This window comes from Hyla sarda, chromosome 6, assembly GCF_029499605.1.
Source record: "Hyla sarda isolate aHylSar1 chromosome 6, aHylSar1.hap1, whole genome shotgun sequence".
Lineage (NCBI taxonomy): Eukaryota > Metazoa > Chordata > Amphibia > Anura > Hylidae > Hyla > Hyla sarda.
The window spans coordinates 127,592,674-127,615,732 of NC_079194.1; the positions used below are offsets into that span (position 1 = coordinate 127,592,674).

At 40.9% G+C, this 23,059-nt stretch overlaps 1 protein-coding gene across 8 annotated transcripts in view; it reads left to right on the top strand.

Annotated features, from left to right (window-relative positions):
- RAD18 (RAD18 E3 ubiquitin protein ligase) overlaps positions 1–23,059 on the top strand; it is a 577,293-nt gene that overhangs the window by 105,054 nt on the left and 449,180 nt on the right. For all 8 annotated transcript variants that reach the window (XR_008845017.1, XM_056524992.1, XM_056524991.1 and 5 more), the window contains exon 2: positions 7,031–7,112. Coding sequence is in view for 7 of the 8 variants with exons in the window: in XM_056524990.1 (XP_056380965.1) it covers positions 7,031–7,112 (82 nt within the window). In the remaining variant the exon portion in view is untranslated. The remainder of the gene's footprint in view (positions 1–7,030; positions 7,113–23,059) is intronic.

The window sequence follows — 23,059 nt, forward strand, 5'->3', positions numbered from 1 at the left end:
CGCCGCTTCTAAAGGGTTAATACCGCACATCGCCGCGATCGGCGATGTGTGGTATTAGCCGCGGGTCCCGGCCGTTGATGAGCGCCGGGACTGACGCGATATGTTGCGGGATCGCGGCGCGATCCCGCTTCATATCGCGGGAGCCGGCACAGGACGTAAATATACGTCCTGCGTCGTTAAGGGGTTAACCTGCATAAATTCAGCTTTCAGGTGCTCCGGTGGGCTGGAAAAAGTGGATACAGTCCTAGGAGAGAGTCTCCAGACCACCGGAGCACCTGAAAGCTGAACTAATTTATGCAGGATAAAGTCATCAACTGCCGAGCCGAGAAGTTCGTGATGAATTTAATCACTGTAAGTTCGCTCATCTCTAGTCATGACCCCCCGCCCCCTCCATATTTCTCTATGGGGCAATCTTCGGCAGCAAAGTTTTTTAGTATGAGACTTCGCCTTTACGTGCCAGAATTTCTGATATTCCACGCCAACTCCGCACAGAAAGGCAAATTGGATATTTTGCAGCTTTGCAAAATTTAAGCAGAATTTGGATGGAATTAGGGCGAATTTTCTGTGACCTCGAAATGCAGAGTTAAAGACAGCAGAATTTTACGGAATTTATTAAAACATGTGTAGAGAAAGAGTGGTACAGTTGCCCATAGCAGCCAATCAGATTGCTTCTTTAACCTCTTAAGGACTCAGGGCGTAAACATCACACCAGGTTGGTCCCGGCTGCTAACGATAGCCGAGACCCTGGGCTAACAGCGTGCGGCACCGATCATTGTGCCGCGTGCTTTTAACCCTTCAGACGCGGCGATCAAAGTTGACCGCCGCGTCTGAAAACGAAAGTAAGCGCTTCCCGGCAGCTCAGTCGGGCTGATCGGGACATCACGATAAAATCGTGATGTTCCGATCAGCTGGGACACAGGCAGAGGTCTCCTTACCTCTCTCCGCGGCGTCCGATCATCGATTGATTGCTCCAAGCCTGAACTACAGGCTTGAGCAATCAAGCCCCTATCTGACTGATCCCTGCAAAGCTATGGCTTTGCAGGGATCAGCATAAGAGATCAGTGTGTGCAGTGTTATAGGTCCCTATGGGAGCTATAACACTGCAAAAAAAAAAGTGAAAAATTTAAGTAAACAACGGTCATTTAACCCCTTCCCTAATAAAAGTTTGAATCACCCCCCTTTTCCCATAAAAAAAAAAAAAAACCTGTGTAAATAAAAATTAACATATGTGGTATCGCTGCGTGCGTAAATGTCCCACCTATAAAATTATATCATTAATTAAACCGCACGGTCAATGGTGTACACGCCAAAAAATTCCAAAGTCCAAAACAGCGTATTTTTGGTCACTTTTTATATCATAAAAAAATGAATATAAAGCGATCAAAAAGTCTGATCAACACAAAAATGGTACCGATAAAAACTTCAGAACACGGCGCAAAAATGAGCCCCCATACGCAGAAAAATAAGTAAAAAAAAAGTTACAGGGGTCAGAAGATGACGATTTTAAACGTATACATTTTCCTGCATGTAGTTATGATTTTTTTCAGAAGTGCGACAAAATCAAACCTATATAAGTAGGGTATCATTTTAATCGTATGGACCTACAAAATAAAGATGAGGTGTAATTGTGACCAAAAAATGCACTGCGTAGAAACGGAAGCCCCCAAAATGAAATTTTTTCTTCAATTTTGTTGCACAATTTTTTTTTTCTGTTTCGCCGTGGATTTTTTGGTAAAATGACTAATGTCACTGCAAAGTAGAATTGGTGGCGCAAAAAATAAGCCATAATATGGATTTTTAGGTGCAAAATTGAAAGCGTTATTTTTAGAAGGTGACGAGGAAAAAATGAAAATGGAAAAATGCTGAGTCCTTAAGGGGTTAATTTTTAGAGACCCCTGTAAAAAAAGAAAGTAGCAATCTGGTTGCAATGGGCAACAGCATCGCTCTTCCTTTGCACAGGTTTTTATAAATCTCCCCCAATGTGCAGTAAATTTTGTCTGAATTTCCGGTGGTCAGAAAGGTCCATACACGGCAGAATATCCTTTAGAAGATCTGTATTCAGCAGCCACTAAGCTGAATTTTTAGGGTACGTTCACACGGGCGGGTTTCCCGCTGCGTATTTGAAAGTGGGCGGGCTCTTCTCGGCTGTCCGCAGCAGATTTTCTGCGGTGGAATTTTCACTGTGGAAAATCCGCCACAGACCCTACTGACTTCAATGGGACTTGCGGCGGATTTTCCGCAGCGTAAATTTCGCCGTGTAAAATCGGTTGCGGACAGCCCAGAAGAGCCCTCCCCCCTTTCAAATACACAGCAGGAAAATCGAAAAATAAATCCGCCCGTGTGAACGTACCCTTAGGGGTGCATTCACACGTGCGGATTTACAGCGTATTTTACGCTGCAGATCCACAGCTGAAGGACCTCTGTATGGTGCCCTTAAATGTGCCTAGTGGAATACAGCTTAAGGGTATGTTCAGACGTGTGGATTTTTGCAGCGTATTTCACTGCAGATCCACAGCTGAAGGACCTCCTATATGCTTCCTTTATATGTGCTTGCTCAGAGCGGCAATATGCCGCTACAAGCAGACACACTGCGATATGCGATTCGCCGTGCATTCGCGGTGTACTCGCACACATCGCGCCCGCTTCCCCTGCTCAATGAGCTAGGCCGAGAGCTGCCGTGATGTGCGAGTATACTGCGCGGCGACTCGCACATTGCAGTGTGTTTGCTTGTAGCGGCATATTGCCGCTCTGAGCAAGCACATATAAAGGAAGCATATAGGAGGTCCTTCAGCGGTGGATCCGCAGTGAAATACGCTGCAAAAATCTGCACGTCTGAACATACCCTTAAGCTGTATTCCACTAGGAAATTCTGCCGTGTTAATGAGCCCCAAGGGTATGTTCACACGGACGAATCTTCTGGGAGTTTTCTGCTGTGGTTTAGCCATGACTAAAAATCCTCAGCAGACCCCATTGAAGTCAACTAAATCTGAAGTCAGGCTAAACCTGTTGAAGAAAACGGGCAAATCTGCTGCATATGTGTATCTATATATCCCATATAAAAGTAGACGTACCCACGCACATTACACATATCTATCCAATTCTGCTTGTAGCAGCCTTTAATTGAGCTCTGGGTTTCTGCTGCCCAGTTCACACGTGTCAGAAGTTACGTAGTGGAACTTCCCATGCAGAATTTGATTCCACCGAAAGAATAAAGCTTATTTCTGTGGTTAAAGGGGTATTCCGCCCCTAGACATCTTATCCCCTATCCAAAGGATAGGGGATAAGATGTTAGATCGCCGCGGTCCTGCTGCTGGGGACCCCGGGGATCGCTGCTGCAGCACCCCGCTATCATTACTGCGCAGAGAGAGATCGCTCTGCACGTAATGACGGGCGATACAGGGGCCGGAGCATCGTTACGGCCCGCCCCTGTCAATACAAGTCTATGGGAGGGGGCGTGGCGGTCGTCATGCCCCCTGCCATAGACTTGCATTAAGGGTACGGGCCTGATGTCATGAGGGGCGGAGCCATGACGTCACGCTGCTTCGGCCCCTGTATCGCCCGTCATTACGCACAGAGCGAACACGCTCTGTGCAGTAATGATGACGGGGTGCCGCAGCGGCGATCCCCGGGGTCCCCAGCAGCAGGACCGTGGCGATCTAACATCTTATCCCCTATCCTTTGGATAGGGGATAAGATGCCAGGGGCGGAGTACCGCTTTAAATTCTATTTAAAATAAGAGCTGATTCCAGGTGGCATGGAGTCAGCAAGGAATTTCCTCCCTGAATTTCCGTAAAAGGGGTACTCCAGCGCTTAGACATCTTATCCCCTATCCAAAGGATAGGGGATAAGATGCCTGATCGTGGGGGTCCCACCGCTGGGGACCACCGTGATCTTGCACGCAGCTCCCCAGTTAAAATCAGTCCCGTGTTCGCTCCTGGTCTGATTACCGGCGACCCCAGGACCGGCGGCGTGTGACATCACGCCTCTCAATGCAAGCCTATGGGAGGGGGCGTGACAGCAAATCCCCATATCAAACCTCTTCTACTATGTGCAGTTCCCGAAACAAGCAGAGATGTCAGCAAAGAGCACTGTTGCCAGACAAACTCAACCTCAGCAGCTGATAATTATTGAAAGGATTACAATTTTTAATAGAAGTCATTTACAAATATGTTCAACTTTCTGGAGCCAGTTGAGATAAAAAAAATACGTTTTTTTTCCTGGAATACCCCTTCAAGTCCAAGCTGAATATAGATAGTGTGCATGTGCTCTTATATGGACTATCCCTCTGCTCCAAGCTCAAACTTGTGACCTATATCCTCATACACTATACGGTTTCTTTGAAATGGATCACAACCAGACCTGGTATCAGATGAGTATCTTCTCCCTTCCGAATTAGTTTATCAAGAGCGGTGCACACTGTAGAAAAGACCACCCAGACACCTGTTAGCTGACATTATACTTTCTTTTTATTAAAACAGGAAGAGACTGTACAAGGTTTATATAGATGAAAGAGACGTCTGCAAAAGGGGTTGTGTGAATTGGGTGTTAAAAGCACTTTATTGGTTAAAACTTTGTCTACGCAATTCTTCATTAGATACATTTTGTGCTACATTCCCCAGCTAACCGCCATCTACGATACACAATGGGAGGATACAGGTGGGGGAGGAGGGAGCAGTTTAGTTTAGCAAATATCTTAGTAAGCAGTTTACTGTGGACTGTCGATTTAGGGGCGGTAGACAAGTGCACAATGATGTCAAAGCTTGTGTCCAGCCCAGACATAAAACAAATATATGTGACCTCAAGCTCTATTCACATGTAAGGCCAGGTTTAAATAGGTATTCCAGCCCCTAAAAATGTATCCCCTTTAGTGCTGCAACAAATGATTAATTGCACAATCGATTTGTTGCTGATAAATTTATCGATTAACCCCTTAAGGACCAAGCCAATTCTATTTTTACTTTTTTTTTTTTCCTCCTGTTTCTAAAAATTATAACTTTTATATTTACATCCACAGACGGCTTGTTTTTGGGTTGACCAATTGTACTTTGTAATGACATCACTCATTTTACCATAAAATGTATGGCACAACCCAAAAATATTATTTTTGTGGGGAAATAGAAAAGAAAATTGCAATTTAGTAAATTATGTATGGTAAAAATGACATGTTTTCATTATTCTGTGGTTTAATACGATTAAAATGGTACCCATGGTTACATGCTTTTCTATTATTGTAATGCTTTAAAAAAAAAATTTAGAACTTCTTTAACAAAATTTGTATGTTTTCTAATTTTTCCGTATACGGGGCTTAATGAAGACCCATTTTTTGCATTGTGATCTTTAGTTTTTATTGGTACCACTTTTGCATATATTTAACTTTTTAATTGCTTTTAATTAATTTTTTTTGGGGAATAAAATGTGACAAAAAAAACAGCAATTTTGAACTTTTTTTTTACATTTATGCCATTCACCATAGGAGATATTTTACATCATATTTTGATAGTTCACATTTACGCATGCCGTGAGACCAAATATGTTTATTTTTTTTACGCTTTTTTGGGGATAAAATAGGAAAAAAGGGGCCATTTACATTTTTATTGTGGGAGGGGCTTTTAAAAAAAAAAAAAGAAATTAAACTTTTCTTTCCTTTTTTTTTATTTTTTTTACATTTTTATAGTCCCCATGGGGTACTATTTATAGCAATCATTCGATTGCATATACCGAACAGTAGTATGTACAGTATAGGCATAGCACTGATCAGTATTATCGGATATCTTCTTCTCTGATCTGCTCAATGTCAGATCAGAGAAGAAGACCCCGGGATGACAGCCGGAGGAGGTAAGGGGACCTTTGGCCACTGTGTTGGATGATCGGATCACAAGTCATGTGTTAAAGGGGTACTCCGGAAAACTTTTTTTTTTTTTTTTTTTTAAATCAACTAGTGCCAGACAGTTAAACAGATTTGTAAATTGCTTGTATTAAACAATCTTTATCCTTCCATTACTTTTTAGCTGCTGAATACTGCATAGGAAATTCTTTTCTTTTTGGAACACAGAGCTCTCTGCTGACATCACAAGCACAGTGCTCTCTGTTGACCTCTGCTGTCCATTTTAGGAACTGTCCAGAGTAGGAGAAAATCCCCATAGCAAACATATGCTGCCCTGGACAGTTCCTAAAATGGACAGAGATGTCAGCAGAGAGCACTGTATTCCAAATAGAAAACAATATCCTCTGTAGTATTCAGCAGCTAATAAGTGCTGGAAGGATTAAGGTTTTTTAATAGAATTAATTTACAGATATGTTTAATTTTCTGGCACCAGTTGATTTAAAAAAAAAAAAAAAAAAAAGTTTTCCATCGGAGTACCCCTTTAAGTACAGCATCTCAGTCGCATTCATTTCAGTGGAGCTGAGCTGCAATACTAGACACGTGGACATAAGTGGTGCGGTTTTTGCGATAAACAAACAGCATTTTTCCAAACCTCAACAAAAACTAAATAGTTTTTTCTTTTACAGATATTTTAGTCTAAAAAATAATAAAATAAACTTGTGTTAAGTTCAGCTTCTTTTGTATTGGCCCAGGTGGAAAGTTAATGTTGTGATTAAACAGAGAAAGAAAACCTACTTGTCCATTACTTTATTTACTACTACTTGTCCATTACAAAACGACTTGTCCATTACTTGATTTACAGACCTGATTGGTTCTAGCTATTAAGAAGTTAAAGAAATGTTACTGTTACTCTTTTGCTTTTTGCCAATTTCTTGGTAGTTTTATGTGCTTGTCGGGAGTCATCTCTTATCTTTAGCAACTGCTGCCTTACAGGAAATTACAAGGACCACAATCCTACAACATATGGCTTTTATCCTGAAGAAAGGCTCCTAATCTTGTGCACTTGTTTTTTGTCAATTTTATTGTATAGTTGTAACAGTGTCTGTTTTTTATATTTTTGTAGCTTTTAGGGTAAATGTATGTCTTGTATTTTGGAGTTCTGTTCTTTTTTACATTTTTTTCTGACTGTTGCCATTTGTCTTGCAGGAACTAGAGGACTTGCTGCACTGTGGGATTTGCTTTGACTACTTTAACATTGCCATGATGATTCCGCAGTGTTCACATAACTGTGAGTATCCTGATTACATAACCGAGAGAAAGGAGCAGATTGATTCCAGTACACTTGTAACCTGTGTCTGAATTCAGTCTTCTACTGTCTGCGCTTCTTCCTAAAATCTTTTCACTGTACACATACACACATAAACATTATTTTGATGAAATACGACTATACCAAATTAACCTCTGCTATTGTTTTGCACCATTGATGTGTCGCAATCGCCCATCAGCTTTGAAATGTTCTGCTCTTACTCAAATTTTATTTGAATTATCTTCTGTATCATTTCACTGATAAAAATTGTTCAGAATGCAACATAATTCAGGATTGCTTGTCATGAAATCTGTTCTCCGTGCCAGGAATTTCCATTACTGTGAATTATGTACAGCAGGCATTGATCCGTTCAAGGATATGATAGACTAAATAGCAGAGCGATGTTATTTTGACAATACTGCTTCTGTTATGAAATAATATTCGCCATTATGGTTAGGGTTAGAATGGTGTCTGCTTTTACCCTGCACACAAGTAGTTTTCATTACTAGGTTCATGTTGTTTTCTCCAGTCACATCTAAATTCTACTCGCTGCCCTTTGAAACAGACACTGGTTTAGCTTTACCTGCTGTCAGATGTGATTTTTTTTTTTTTTTTTTCTTTTCTTTTTTTTTTAGAAAAGCTCTGTGTTCCTTTATTTGAGCCCCCACCATACATTGCTCTCTGTAGCAGCAGCATTCTGACAGGCGCTAGATCAGAATTTCTAGACCATATAATGCTGGATTATAAGCAGTATACTGCCTGAAGTTATTTGCTGTCAAATACCAATGACAGTATTGTGTTATACATTTCTAGGTGTTTTAGCTATGATTTGACCTGTACAAAGGGTCAGGCCTACATTGCAACATTTTAGTTCTACAAAGTCCTTAAAGGGGTACTCCGGTGCTTAGACATCTTATCCCCTATCCTTTGGATAGGGGATAAGATGTCTAAGTGCCGGAGTACCCCTTTAAGGACTTTGTAGAACAAAAATGTTGCATTGTAGGCCCCCGCTGGGGACCCCGTGATCTTGCACGCCACACCCCGTTTAAAATCAGTTCCCGGAGTGTGTTCGCTCTAGGTCTGATTACTGTCGATCACGGGGCCAGAGCGTTGTGACGTCAAGGCTCCGCCCTGTGTGATGTCACGCTCCGCTCCCCTCAATGCAAACCTATGAAACGGGACGTGCCAGCTGATCGACAGTAATCAGACCCGGAGCGAACACGCTCCAGGGACTGATTTTAAAAGGGGTGCGGCGTGCAAGATCACGGGAGTCCCCAGCGGCGAGACCCTCGCGATCAGGCATCTTATCCCCGATCCTTTGGATAGGGGATAACATGTCTAAGCACTGGAGTACCCCATTAACAGAAAACAAGGTTGCAGATGACCTTGTTAAAGGGGTACTTCACCCCTAGACATCTTATCCTCTATCCAAAGGGGACCCCCGGAATCTCGGCTGCAGCACCTACCTGTTGCCGCTTCCGGAAACGCTGGAGTCTTCGGCACCCGACCACGGTGACGAGAGATTGTGGTGTTACGACTCTGCCCCTGTGTGACGTCACACCCCGCCCCTCAATGCAAGTCTATGGGAGGGGGCATGACAGCCGGCATGACAGCCCTCCCATAGACTTGCATTGAGAGGGCGGGGCGTGACATCACATGGGGGGGTGGAGTCCTGACGTCACAGACTTCCGTTCCCGTAGTCGCGACTCAGACCCTCCAGCGGTTCTGGTGAAAAAACGGGTGCCGTATGCAATTATGCGGGGTCCCCAGCGGTGGGACCCCCGCGATCAGACATCTTATCCCCTATCCTTTGGATAGGGGATAAGATGTCTAGTGTGGGAGTACCCCTTTAAAGGGGTTATCCAGGATTTTTTTAAAATTATTTTTATATATTAACTGGCTCCAGAAAGTTAAACAGATTTGTAAATTACTAACCCCTTAAGGACTCAGCATTTTTCCGTTTTAGCATTTTCATTTTTTCCTCATCACCTTCTAAAAATCATAGTGCTTTAAATTTTGCTCATAAAATTCTATATGATGCCTTATTTTTTGCGCCACCAATTCTACTTTGCAGTGACATTAGTCATTTTACCAAAAAATCCACAGCGAAACAGAAAAAAAATTAATTGTGCGACAAAATTGAAGAAATGCCATTTTGTAACTTTTGGGGGCTTCCGTTTCTACGCAGTGCATTTTTCAGTAAAAATTACACCTTATCATTATTCCATAGGTCCACACGGTTATAGGTCCTACTTATGTAGATTTGATTTTGTCGTACTTCTGGAAAAAATCATAACTACATGCAGGAAAATTTATACGTTAAAAATTCTCATATTCTGACCCCTATAACTTTTTTTTATTTTTCCATGTATGGGCCGGTATGAAAGCAAATTTTTTGCGCTGTGATCTGAAGTTTTTATCGGTACAATTTTTGTATTGATCTGACTTTTTGATCGCTTTTTATTCATTTTTTCATGATATAAAAAGTGACCAAAAATTACGCAATTTTGAACTTTGAAATTTTTTTGCGCATACGCCCTTGACCGTGCAGTTTAATTAACGATATATTTTTATAATTCGGACATTTTCGCAAGCGGTGATACCACATATGTTTATTTTAATTTTCATTGACACTTTTTTTTATGGGAAAAGGGGGTGATTCAAACTTTTATTAGGGAAGGGGTTACATGACCTTTATTAACTTCTTTTGCTTTTTAACTTTTTTTTTTATTGCAGTGTTATAGCTCCCATAGGGGGCTATAACACTGCACACACTGATCTTTTACACTGATCACTGCAAAGCCATAGCTTTGCATTGATCAATGTTCTAGGCGGTCGATTGCTCAAGCCTGAATCCTTTCAGTACTTATGAGCTGCTGAAGTTGAGTTGTTCTTTTCTAAGAGCTGTCCAGAGTAGAAGCAAATCCCCATAGCAAACCTCTACTACATTGTGAAGTTCCCGAGACAAGCAGAGATTTCAGCAGAGAGCACTGTTGCCAGACAGAAAAAAACAACTCAACTTCAGCAGCTGATAATTATTGGAAGGATTAAGGTGTTTCCCTGGAATACCCCTTTAACCAAATAATAACCAACATGTTATACCAAGTTCAAATTTAATTGTAAATAATTAAAATTACACCCCAAAATTACCCATCAAAACATTTACACAAATAGACATTAAAATCAGTATGGCAGCCAAAATGTTTCATATCAAAGCAAATATGCATGATCAAATACCATAAATCAAGTATGCTCTGATATGTTACTGGCAATACCAGCAGCATATGTACATGATGCCAATGCCTCTCAAAACAGCATATACAATGTTGGGAATTATAATCCCCTAACTAGAGAGAGCATGTAAATCTCAATATTACATCATAATGGGCAATAATATTTAATACTGAGTAAAGTGCATGTTATTCAAAATATTGCACCATAATGTACTAAAGTGCATGGCATCAAGATCAAGTATTGCACCATCATAGACACTAGCAGCAAATTAATAGGTAAAGTGCATCATAGTTAAAATATTGCATCATAGTAAACAAAAGTGCATGGCAATCAAATAGTCACTGCCAATGCTACAGACTATGCTAGGTAGTTATCCCAATGCAGTATGAGTAGTGTGAACGGCTCCCCCACCTCACCCTCCAACGCGTTTCACTTATGCTTTGTCCAAGAGCAGTGAAATCAACCCTGTGTCTTCGAAAAGGAATCCCAACACATTCTAGTGTAGGACCAGGGCATATACTGGCATGCTGCATCACTTATTTGCTCCTCTTCAGTACAAAGCTTGGATACACGTTGCAGGTACACTGCAGATTTACTGCAGCAGAAAATGCGCTGTGTATCTGCAATGTGTGTTCCTACCCTAAGGGGAAAGTATGGGTAGTTTGCTGAACTTGTAGCTCTGCCCAGCAGCTCCTGCCTCTTCCTGCAGTGCCTTCTCCCATGTTAGAGAAGAAGCTGCTGCTGCTGTGGGGTGGGGCGAAATCCATTTTATTAAAGTGTATCTAGCCCCCCCAAAAAAACACTTTTGGGTGTTCAGACTTCACTCACTTGTAACATGTCAAAAGTTCATTTATTTAATTACATTTTTTTCTGTGTGACATGGTCCCCTTGATTTTTGAGACCATCTCGGTCACATGACACACAGAGGGGAGAGACTGTATTACCAGGCTTGTTCTAGTAATTGATGATGGTTCGAACACGAAGACCCTGACCAATCAAAACATTTAATATGTCACTATGTCCATTTAAATTGTAAATTAATAGAAGTTGTTTTTTTTTTTTTTTTTAAGTAGCCAATCTTGGATATAGTAAAAAAGTAAATAAATAAAAAATGAATAAAAAAAAAAATGTATTAGCATTACTTACCTGGCTGATGCCTTGCCGTCACAACCGTGCTCAGTCCATGCTGCTTACCACTTCCTGATTGCTGTCTTAAAAAAAAAAAGGAAGGGCTCGCTTAGCCAATCACTGGCCACACAAGTGTCCCGCCTTTATGCAGTGATGAGATATCAAGATGGGGATTCTAAACATTTGATTTCAGCGTTGGGCTATTTTTTCGGAAGCATTACTGAGAATAAACAGAGCAGTAGTCGAGCTTTTGTGCTGCTGTTCTATTTATTCAGGGGACCGTTGACCTCCTTTATCCTGACTAGTCGGGGTTTTAGTGGATGGTCCAATACGCTTGTTATCCCCTTTCCCCTGAATAAGACGTAACTTTGAACCCTGGGACAACCACTGGAGTCTAGACCAGTGTTTTCCAACTAGGGTGCCTCCAGCTGTGGCAAAACTACAACTTCCAGCATGCCCGGACAGCCTTCGGCTGTCCGGGCATGCTGGAAGTTGTAGTTATGCAATAGTTGGAGGCACCCTGGTTGGAAAACACTGGCCTAGAGTCTAAGGGTACATTCACACGGGCGGATTACCTGTGGAATTTCCGCAGCGTATTTTACTACCATTGACTTGCAGATTTTCCTTCAGACCCACTGAAATCTGCCTCTATTACGTATTTTCTGCTGACCCATCGAAGTCAATGGTAGCAAAATACGCTGTGGATTTTCCGCAGAAATACGCTACTGAAATTCTGCAGGTGATCCGCCTGTGTGAAGGTACCCTTAACCCCTTAAGGACCGGAGGTTTTTCCGTTTTTGCATTTTCGTTTTTTGCTCCTTGCCTTTAAAAAATCATAACTCTTTCAAATCTACACCTAAAAATCCATATGATGGCTTATTTTTTGCGCCACCAATTCTACTTTGTAATGACGTCAGTCATTTTGCCCAAAAATCTATGGTGAAGCGGGAAAAAAAATCATTGTGCGACAAAATTGAAAAAAAAAACGCTGTTTTGTAACTTTTGGGGGCTTCCGTTTCTACGTAGTACATTTTTCGGTAAAAATGACACCTGATATGTATTCTGTAGGTCCATACGATTAAAATGATCCCCTACTTATATAGGTTTGATTTTGTCGGACTTCTGGAAAAAATCATAACTACATGCAGGAAAATTAATACGTTTAAAATTGTCATCTTCTGACCCCTATAACTTTTTTATTTTTCCGTGTATGGGGCGGTATGAGGGCTCATTTTTTGCGCCATGATCTGAAGTTTTTAACGGTACCATTTTTGCATTGATAGGACTTATTTATCATTTTTAAATGATATAAAAAGTGACCAAAAATGCACTATTTTGGACTTTGGAATTTTTTTGCGCGCACGCCATTGACCGAGCGGTTTAATTAATGATATATTTTTATAATTCGGACATTTCCGCACGCGGTGATACCACATATGTTTATTTTTATTTTTATTTACACTGTGTTTTTTTTTTTATTGGAAAAGGGGGGTGATTCAAACTTTTAATAGGGGAGGAGTTAAATGATCTTTATTCACTTTTTTTTTTCACTTTTTTTTTTCACTTTTTTTTTGCAGTGTTATAGGTCCCATAGGGACCTATAACACTGCACACACTGATCTTCTATGTTGATCACTGGTTTCTCATAAGAAACCAGTGATCGATGATTCTGCCGCATGACTGCTCATGCCTGGATCTCAGGCACTGAGCAGTCATTCGGCGATCGGACAGCGAGGAGGCAGGTAGGGGCCCTCCCGCTGTCCTGTCAGCTGTTCGGGATGCCGCGATTTCACCGCGGCTATCCCGAACAGCCCACTGAGCTAGCCGGCATGCTTTCGGTTTCACTTTAGACGCGGCGTTCAACTTTGAACGCCGCGTCTAAAGGGTTAATAGCGCGCGGCACAGCGATCAATGCCGCGCGCTATTAGCCACGGGTCCCGGCCGTTGTTAGAGGCCGGGCCCGAACCGCTATGACGCGGGGCCACGCCGTGGCCCCGCGTTATAGATCGGGAGTGGACACATGACGTTCCAGTACGTCATGTGTCCTTAAGGGGTTAAGGTGTGTAGGTCTTGTGTTTAGCTTGCAGACGGCTGCTTTCATCAACACACTGTAACCAGTTCATCAGCTGTTCAAGCAGGACACAGTAAATAGTGGATTACTGAAATGTCAAGGAATTTAAACAAAATACACTGAAAAGCAGCAGAACTTTTACTTTTCCTCCATATTAAGTATAATTTTGTTTGCTAAATATGCCATTGCAGTTTATTTGGATTTTTGCACCGACCTGCTAAGTGATGTGACAAATGTTATTGAGGGGGTGAGATCACGCCACACACCCCTCAGTGTGATCTGCAGCAAATAATATTCAGCTCTGACGTTTATTTGATGTCCTGGGACTGATTTCCAGAACACACTTATCTATCTAGAGGTAATCTGATAATTCATTTACATGATAAGCTTCCTACCACCAAATCCCTGCAGGTTTCTAATGTGCCTTAAAATTATTTATTTTATTCACACTGATAGGAGCTATGTGATATAACCTTTGTGAACGCCATCTGTCTGCTTTGTATAGCGACTATGGAACGCAGCACACTGCTTACTGCCTTCTGTGGACTTGTTCTGTAAGGCTAGGTTTCCACTTGGGGTTTTTTTTTTCACCTTTTTTTTTTTTAAGGAATAAAAATGGCACAAAAACTGCCACTGATTTTCCCTGCGTTTTGGAGTTTCTTTTCTGGTGTTATTTTTTTTTTAAGCAGGGAACAATTTATGTGTGCAGTCAGGGACATGAACATTTACCGGATAATATTAAAAATGGATAAAGGGTCCATGTCTTTAAAAAAAAAATATATATTTTTTATTTTCATTTAATGCAACTTTTTTTTACTAATATATTTACTGTATTTTAATGTAATTTTTAATAAATATTGTGTTTAACCTTTTAAGGACAGAGGGAGTACAGGTACGCCCTTGTGTCCTGGTACTTAACCCCTTAAGGACGCAGCTCATTTTCACTTTAAGGACGCAGCCCTTTTTTGCAAATCTGACCACTGTCACTTTAAGAATTAATAACTCTGGAATGCTTTTACTTTTTCATTCTGATTCCGAGATTGTTTTTTCGTGACATATTCTACTTCATGTTAGTGGTAAATTTTCGTCCATACTTGCATCATTTCTTGATGAAAAATTCAAAAATTTGATGAAAAATTTGAAAATGTTTAATTTTTTTACTTTGAAAATTGACATCCCAAATAAATTATTTATAGAAACATAGAAGCATAGAATGTGTCGGCAAATAAGAACCATTTGGCCCATCTAGTCTGCCCAATAATCTGAATACTATGAATAGTCCCTGGCCCTATCTTATATGAAGGATAGCCTTATGCTTATCCCATGCATGTTTAACCCCTTAACGACGCAGGACGTAAATGTACGTCCTGGTGATGTGGTACTTAACGCACCAGGACGTACATTTATGTCCTGAGCATAACCGCGGGCATCGGAGCGATGCCGGCATCATGCGCGGCAGGTCCCGGCTGTGGATCGCAGCCAGGGACCCGCTGGTAATGGCGGACACCCGTGATCCCGCCATCCGCGATCCCACCATTAACCCCTCAGATGCCATGATCAATACAGATCACGGCATCTGCAGCATCGCGGTCACTTAACAGGATGATCGGATCGCTCGCAGCGCTGCCTCGGCGATCTGATCATCCTGCACGGCAGACGGAGGTCCCCTCACCTGGCTCCGCTGCCGTCTGGGAGTCTTCTGCTCTGATCTGCCTTCCCGCAGACCAGAGCAGAAGATGACCGATAACCCTGATCAGTGCTATGTCCTATACATAGCACTGAACAGGATTAGCAATCAAATGGTTGCTATAAATAGTTCCCTATGGGGACTATAAGAGTGTAAAAATAAAAGTAAAAAAATAAAGTTAAAAAAAATGTGAAAACCCCTCCCCCAATGAAACGTAAATTGTCCCATTTTTCCCTATTTTACCCCCAAAAAGTTTAAAAATTTTTTTTTTATGTACATATTTGGTATCGCCACGTGCGTAAATATCCGTACTATTAAAATAAAATGTAAATGATCCCGTACGGTGAACGGTGTGAACGTTACATAATCATGGGTATCATTTTAATCGTATTGACCCAGAGAATAAAAAACACATGTCATTTTTACCATAAAATGCACAGCGTGAAAACAAAACCTTCCAAAATTTGCAAAATTGTGGTTTTCTTTTTAATTTCCCCACACAAATAGTTTTTTTTTTATGGCCGCAAAGCACTTTACATCCACATATGGGGTATTTCTATACTCAGAACAAATGGGGTTACAAATTTTGGGGGGGGGGGGGGCATTTTCTCCTATTACCCCTTGTAAAAATGTAAAATTTGGGGAAAAAACTGTTTTAGTGAGAACATTTTTTTTTTTTCATTTACACATGCGACTTTAACAAAAAGTCATCTAACACCTGTGGGGTGTTTAAGGCTCACTGTATCCCTTGTTATGTTCATTGAGGGGTGTAATTTCCGAAATAGTATGCCATATGGGGTTTATTTTGCTGCTCTGGTACCATAGGGGCTTCCTAAATGCGACATACCCCCCAAAAAACATTTCAGCAAAATTTGCTTTCCAAAAGCCAAATATGACTCCTTCTCTTCTGAGCGTTGTAGTTCACCCGCAGAGCATTTTACGGCCTAACATGGGGTATTTCCATACTCATAAGAGATGGGGTCACAAATTTTGGGGGGCATTTTCTCCCATTACCCTTTTGTAAAAATCGTAAATTTGGGAAAAAAAACTGCACTTTAGTGAAAAAGAAAATTATTTTAATTTACACATCCCACTTTAATGAAAAGTCGTCAAACACCTGAGGGGTGTAAAAGCTCACTGTATCCCTTGTTACTATTTTTTTTTGCTGTTATTGCACCATAGGGGCTTCCTAAATGCTACATTGTTGCCCCCCAAAAACCGTTTCAGCAAAATTCACTCGCCAAAATCCCATTGTCGCTCCTTCCCTTCTGAGGGTTCTACTGTGCCGGCCGAACACTTCACAAACACATATGAGGTATTTCCTTACTCAAGAGAAATGGGGTTACAAATTTTGGGGGTCTTTTTCTCCTATTACCCCTTGTAAAAATTCAAAAACTTGAATTTTCTCCTTCACTTTGCTTATTCTGAATGTTATTTTGAATACTTTGTGGGGTGTAGTTTCTATAATGGGGTCATTTCTGTGGTATTTCTAATATGAAGGCCTTTCAAATCCACTTCAAAACTGAACTGGTCCCTGAAAAATTCCGATTTAGAAAATTTCATGAAAAATTTGAAAATTGCTACTGAACTTTGAAGCCCTCTGATGTCTTCCTACAGTAAAAATATGTCAACTTTATGATGCAAACATAAAGTAGACATATTGTATATGGAATATGTATTTTCCTTACAAGCAGAGAGCTTCAAATTTCGAAAAATGCTAAATTTGAAAAATTTTCATGAAATGATGCAAGTATTGACAAAGATTTACCACTATGTTAAAGTAGAATATGTCACGAAAAAACTATCTTGGAATCAAATTCATAAGTAAAAGCATCCCAGAGTTATTAATGCTTAAAGTGACAGTGGTCAGATGTGCAAAAAATGTTCTGCTCTTTAAGGTGAAAATGGGCTTGGTCCTTAAAGGGGTATTCTGGGCTTCCGAGATGGGGACATGACGTCACACCATGCCCCCTCCATTCATTTCTATGGGAGGGGGCATAACGGCCGCAACGCCCCCTCCCATAGACATGAATGGAAGGGGCGTGGCGTGACGTCACGTCCCCGTCTCGGAAGCCCGGCGATTTCCGAAACTGCAGACGCAGCTGCGCATAGAATGCTGGCTGCTGCAGGGAGATGCGGGGGGTCCCAGTGGCGGGCCCCCCGCGGTCAGACATCTTATCCCCTATCCTTTTGATAGGGGATAAGATGTTTTTGCCCGGAATACCCCTTTAAGGGGGTTAAAGGGGTACTCCGGTGGAAACCTTATTATTATTTTATTTTAAATCAACTGGTGCCAGAAAGTTTAAACAGATTTGTAAATTATTTCTATAAAAAAATCTTAATGCTTCCAATCAGCTGCTGTATAATACAGAGGAAGTTACATTTTTTTAATTTCTTTTCTGTCTGTCCACGGTGCTCTCTGCTGTCAGGAACTGTGCAGAGCAGGAACAATTCCTCATAGCAAACCTCTCCTGCTCTGAACAGTTCCTGACATGGACAGAGGTGTCAGCAGAGAGCACCATGGACAGACAGAAAAGACATTAAAAAAGAAATGAACTTCCTCTGTATTATACAGCAGCTGATAAGTACTGGAAGGATTAAGATTTTTAAATAGAAGTAATTTACAAATCTGTTTAATTTTCTGGCACCAGTTGATTAAAAAAAAAAAAAAAGTTTTCCTCCTGAGTACCCCTTTAAGCAATATTGTAGTTTGTCCTTGGTTAGTGTATTTCAAATAGATATTAAGCTGCTGTTTTTCTATTATCACAGTCCACGGAACATAAAATGCACTATAAAATGCCAAGCTGTGTATTGGCCCCCAAGAGGTCTTATCTGGAATCTTTGCTGCCTGGGGCTTTGGCCGATGAAATTGGAGTAAAGGTGAAGTTTAGAAAAAGCAGATTTATGATATTCCCATGGAGTAATCAGGCTTCCTAAGAGAGTAATGTCCTTACGTATTATTCAGTTACCAACCAGCGATGAGCATCATCCAAGTCTCAATGAGATGTAAATTTCTCCATTATAAAATTCAGATTTATGGCTGAAAGATTCGTATATCTCTTCTAAACGCTGACGAAAGCAGCGATTTAATTGTGAATAATGCTTACAAATCCGTTTACCGTTTATATTTATTTTCATCAGGCTCAGCGCTCTCTCCATGTATATAATCTATGCAGCGAATAAAAATGCAGTTTCATGGATGATGAAGTTGGTAATATAGCGGCACACATTGCTTTTATTCCTGAAGCTGTGGTAAAGGTGACTTTATTGCTTACCTTCACAATATTTTTTTTACATTTGCATTCCCTACGGCAGGAAACAAGTGTTCATTATTGCCGTACAGAACTATTTCCTAATCTCCATTAGATTCAAAGAAAGTAAATTTATATTCTGAAATCAATACATTTGTTATGGAGCTTGTCTTGTTCAATGAAACAATAATATTCCCTGGTCTGAAAGGTATTATTATTACTGAATGAAAGATGCTGCAAGGGAATGTTGTGATATCCTAATCTCATGAAATGTAGCTAATTGATTGATTTCTATCTGATATTGCATGCAGGTCCATAGCCTTATATAGTGGGCAGTATCATGCTAGTTATGTTCTTGTACATGGGGGTAGTATTACAGTAGTTATATTCTTGTACATAGAGGGCAGTATTATAGCAGTTATATTCTTGTACATAGGGGGCAGTATTATAGTAGTTATATTCTTGTACATAGGGAGCAGTATTATAGTAGTTATATTCTCGTACACAAGAGGCAGTCTTATAGTAGTTAAATTCTTGTACATAAAGGGCAGTATTATAGTAGTTATATTCTTGTACATAAGAGGCAGTATTATAGTAGTTTTATTGTGCATAAGAGGCAGGATTATAGTAGTCATATTCTAGTACACAGGAGGCAGTATTATAGTACTTTTTGTTTGTATGTTTGTTTGTATTATATGTTTGTACATAGGAAACAGTATAATAGTAATTTTCTTATACATAAGGCAAATGGAAACATAGTACTTGCATTTTTGTAAGCTGGACGGTATTAATTATAGTATAGCAAATCCGGGTCGGCACTGCATGATATCGTTTCTCGTGGACCGGTGTGGGATCCAAGTTATCAAAGAAGGGTCCCGGCTCTCGACGTTCTTGCTTAAAGGGGTACTCCGGTGAAAACCTTTTTTCTTTTAAATTAACTGGTGGCAGAAAGTTAAACATGTTTGTAAAGTACTTCTATTAAAAAAATCTTAATCCTTCCAGTACTTATTAGCTGCTGAATGCTTTTTGGAACACTGATGACATCACAAACACAGTGCTCTCTGCTGACATCTCTGTCCATTTTAGCAACCGTGCATAGCAGATGCATGCTAAGGGCAGCATGGTGGCTCAGTGGTTAGCACTGCTGCCTTGCAGTGCTGGGGACTTGGGTTCAAATCCCACGAAGGACAACAATAAATAAAGACTTATTATTATTATAACGTCAGCAGAGAGAACTGTGGTCGTGATGTCATCAGAGAGCATTCCAAAAAGAAAAGAATTTCCACTGTAGTATTCAGCAGCTAATAAGTACAGGAAGGATTAAGATTTTTTAATAGAAGTAATTTACAAATATGTTTAACTTTCTGCCACCAGTTGATTTAAAAGAAAAAACTGTTTTCACCGGAGTACCCCTTTAACCTCTATAGGGGAGATTTATCAAAACCTGTGCAAAGGAAAAGTTGCCCAGTTGCCTATAGCAACCAATCAGATCACTTCTTTTATTTTGCAAAGGCTTTGTTAAAAAATGAAAGATGCAAACTGGTTGCTATGGGCAACTGAGCAACTTTTCCTCTGGACAAGTTTTGATAAATCTCCCTCGAGGTGTTTATTTGTGCATAAACATAGCATACAAGGCAATGACAGTACGTGTTATGGCTAAGCAGCCTTTCTCAACTGTGTCACAGACCGGTATTGCGGTATATAAAAAATGTATATCGTAAAGAAAAAACACACGGGTATTCGGTATGAACCGGTATACCACCCAGCACTAATTACAGTAGTTTAATTTTTGTTGCTATTTTTTTAAATCATACGTTATAAAAAGTAAAAGGATACACAAGTAAGGCAACATAGGCAGAATTCTAGACATAATAGTGCACTACGTTGTTTACACAACTACTGTGTAAAGGGATTTCATTGGAAAAAAAATGTTTGAAGCAGCCAGCTTAAAGAAGAACTACGGGATTGAAAAATGTATCCCCTATCCTAAGGATAGGGGGTAAGTTTCATATTGCGGGGGGTCCGACCGCTGGGGCCCCCTGCGATCTCCCGTACGGGGCCCCGGCTCTCTGGTTAGAGAGGGTGTGTTGACCACCGCATGAAGCAGCGGCCGACACGCCCCCTCCATACACTGCTATGGGAGAGCCGGTAATTGGCGAAGGCAACGCTTCGGCTCTCCCATAACAGTAAATGGAGGGCGCGTGTCAGCCGCCGCCTCGTGCGGTGGTCGACACGCTCTCTATGCAGAGAGCCACGGCCCCGTACGGGAGATCGTGGGGGGCCCCAGCGGTCGGACCCCCCGCGACCTGAAACGTATCCCCTATCCTTAGGATAGGGGATAAAATGTTAAATCCCGTAGTTCTCCTTTAACTGTGTTCAGCTTGAAAACCAGCCGGAGTGGGCCAGGGAGACCTTCTAGTGAGATGGGCATACCCCTTTGACATAGTGAAAAATTCTGTTGTGACCCAAGGGATAGATTTATGAAGTGCACAGAGGAATTGGGGCATAAGTATCACTTTTTTTGCAAAAAACTTTTGACATGTTACAATGGCAACCAAACCTACAAAAAAGATGGGGTTCCCTAAAACACAAGAAAGTATGGAATATTATTTATGAAACATTTATATATTTTTTTAAAAACCTAGCATTAAAACATCATAAAAAAAAAGAGATGACTAATGTACAGTGGAATGAAAAAAGAGATACATTTCATATTATATAGTGGCATTTAAAGGAGATATCAGAATGAAGCCTGTCTGGATAATGTGTTCCAAATACTGCCAACCTGCTTGATAGACAAGAAGGAAAACAGCTTCCAGTCAGATATCCCTTGGTACAAAACAATGCAATAAAAAGTGCATATTCAAACAATGTTGCCCTTGTTTACCTATGTAATGCTTTTGTTTTCTGAAAAAAGTATTTTTGGTTAAATAATATCAAATACTCTTTTGTGTTTTGGCATACAATAAAAAAGTTACAAAGATGATCCAAGCACATACTACAGCAGAGCTGAGATGATTTAGAAGGGCATAGTTTGACAGTGGTGAATGTGTTCTGCCTTACATGTTCGACTGGCATCACACAATAGATAACGAAATAAGCTCTCCACATTTGTACAAATTGCTCAATAGAATTGAGTTTTAGGAGAGGAATTGCGATGGGCGGGGAGAGATTGTACTCACTGAACTACCTTTGGGTAATTGACCGCTATTATGTGATTACGCTTTACCTATTCTGTTACAATAACAATAGAGGCACAATAGTAACAGTAGGGGCACACAAGCTACACTGAAAATAGACAGAACAGAATGTGTGCATTACATACAGTAGGAGCACCTATAGTGAGAGTTTGCCAGATCAGTGTTCTTCTCACATGAAGCAGGCATTTTAGAAGACAAATTTTGCTTTTCACTTTTAGGGACAAGTCTAGATTATAAGGATTGATCAGATTAATTTCAATAAAATGTGAAGTCTTTCCTTTCCATGGAGACTAACTTAAAGGGGTACTCCACCCATAGACATCTTATCCCCTATTCTTTGGATAAGATGTCTGATCGCAGGGGTCCCGACCATAACTCCCACTCCCATAGACTTGTATTGAGGGGACGGGCCGTGATGTCACGAGGATGTGGGGCCGGCACGGGTATCGCCAGTCATCAGGCACGGAGCAAAGTTCGTTCCATGCAGCAGATGACACAGGGTGCTGCAGGAGAGTTGCGGGACCCCTGCGATCAGACATCTTATCCCCTATTCTTTGGATAGGGGATAAGATGTCTAGAGGCGGAGATGTCTAGAGGCAAAATTATCTGCTATCATAATTTCAACAATCTTCTCATTAGCTTAAAAGAAAGTGTTTACAAGGAAAAGGCAGCTGATATCCCTCTATCATGCTGATTGGAATTTAAGAGCAGAGCATTGCTTTGCATCAAAAGTGCTTTACATGCAAGGACATTGCTGCTTATAAGATTCCTCCCTAAAACAATGATTTTCTAGGATCGTCAAGCAGAGGCTTAATTGCTGTAAACAAGGCTTCATGGCACCCAAAATAGTCCAACAAAGTGTCAGGACAATCTCCTAAAGGGTATTTAAAAACAGAATCTGTTCTACACCAGTGCAGAGCTGGCTCAGAAATGGTAGCGGACATCTGTCTGCACAGCAAAGGTGAGGGGTGGGTTGAGCGCACTCTGCTCCTCGCTACACCTGACTTCCAGGTTTAGTAAGGCAGCTCTCATGTCGCGTACATGAAAGTGAAGCGGTTTGTAGCATATTCAGCAAGGAGGTAGGCCAAAGGTGGTATAGTGAAAAGGCATGGGAGCTGTGCAAGCCTGCTCCCCTCCTTCATTGTGCACAGGAGCCCAAAAGCCATGTATAGATAAATGTCCAAAACACAGGACATACTTAACTAATAAAAGTAAGTGACCCCTTTTTTTTTATTTATTTTTTTTAAAGCTCTTCACCTGTACTATAACCCCAGTATACTGTGTTTAGTGCGGGTGAATTAGATTCTCTTTAACCCATTACGGACATAGGGCATACAGGTACACCCTTGCCAACTGGG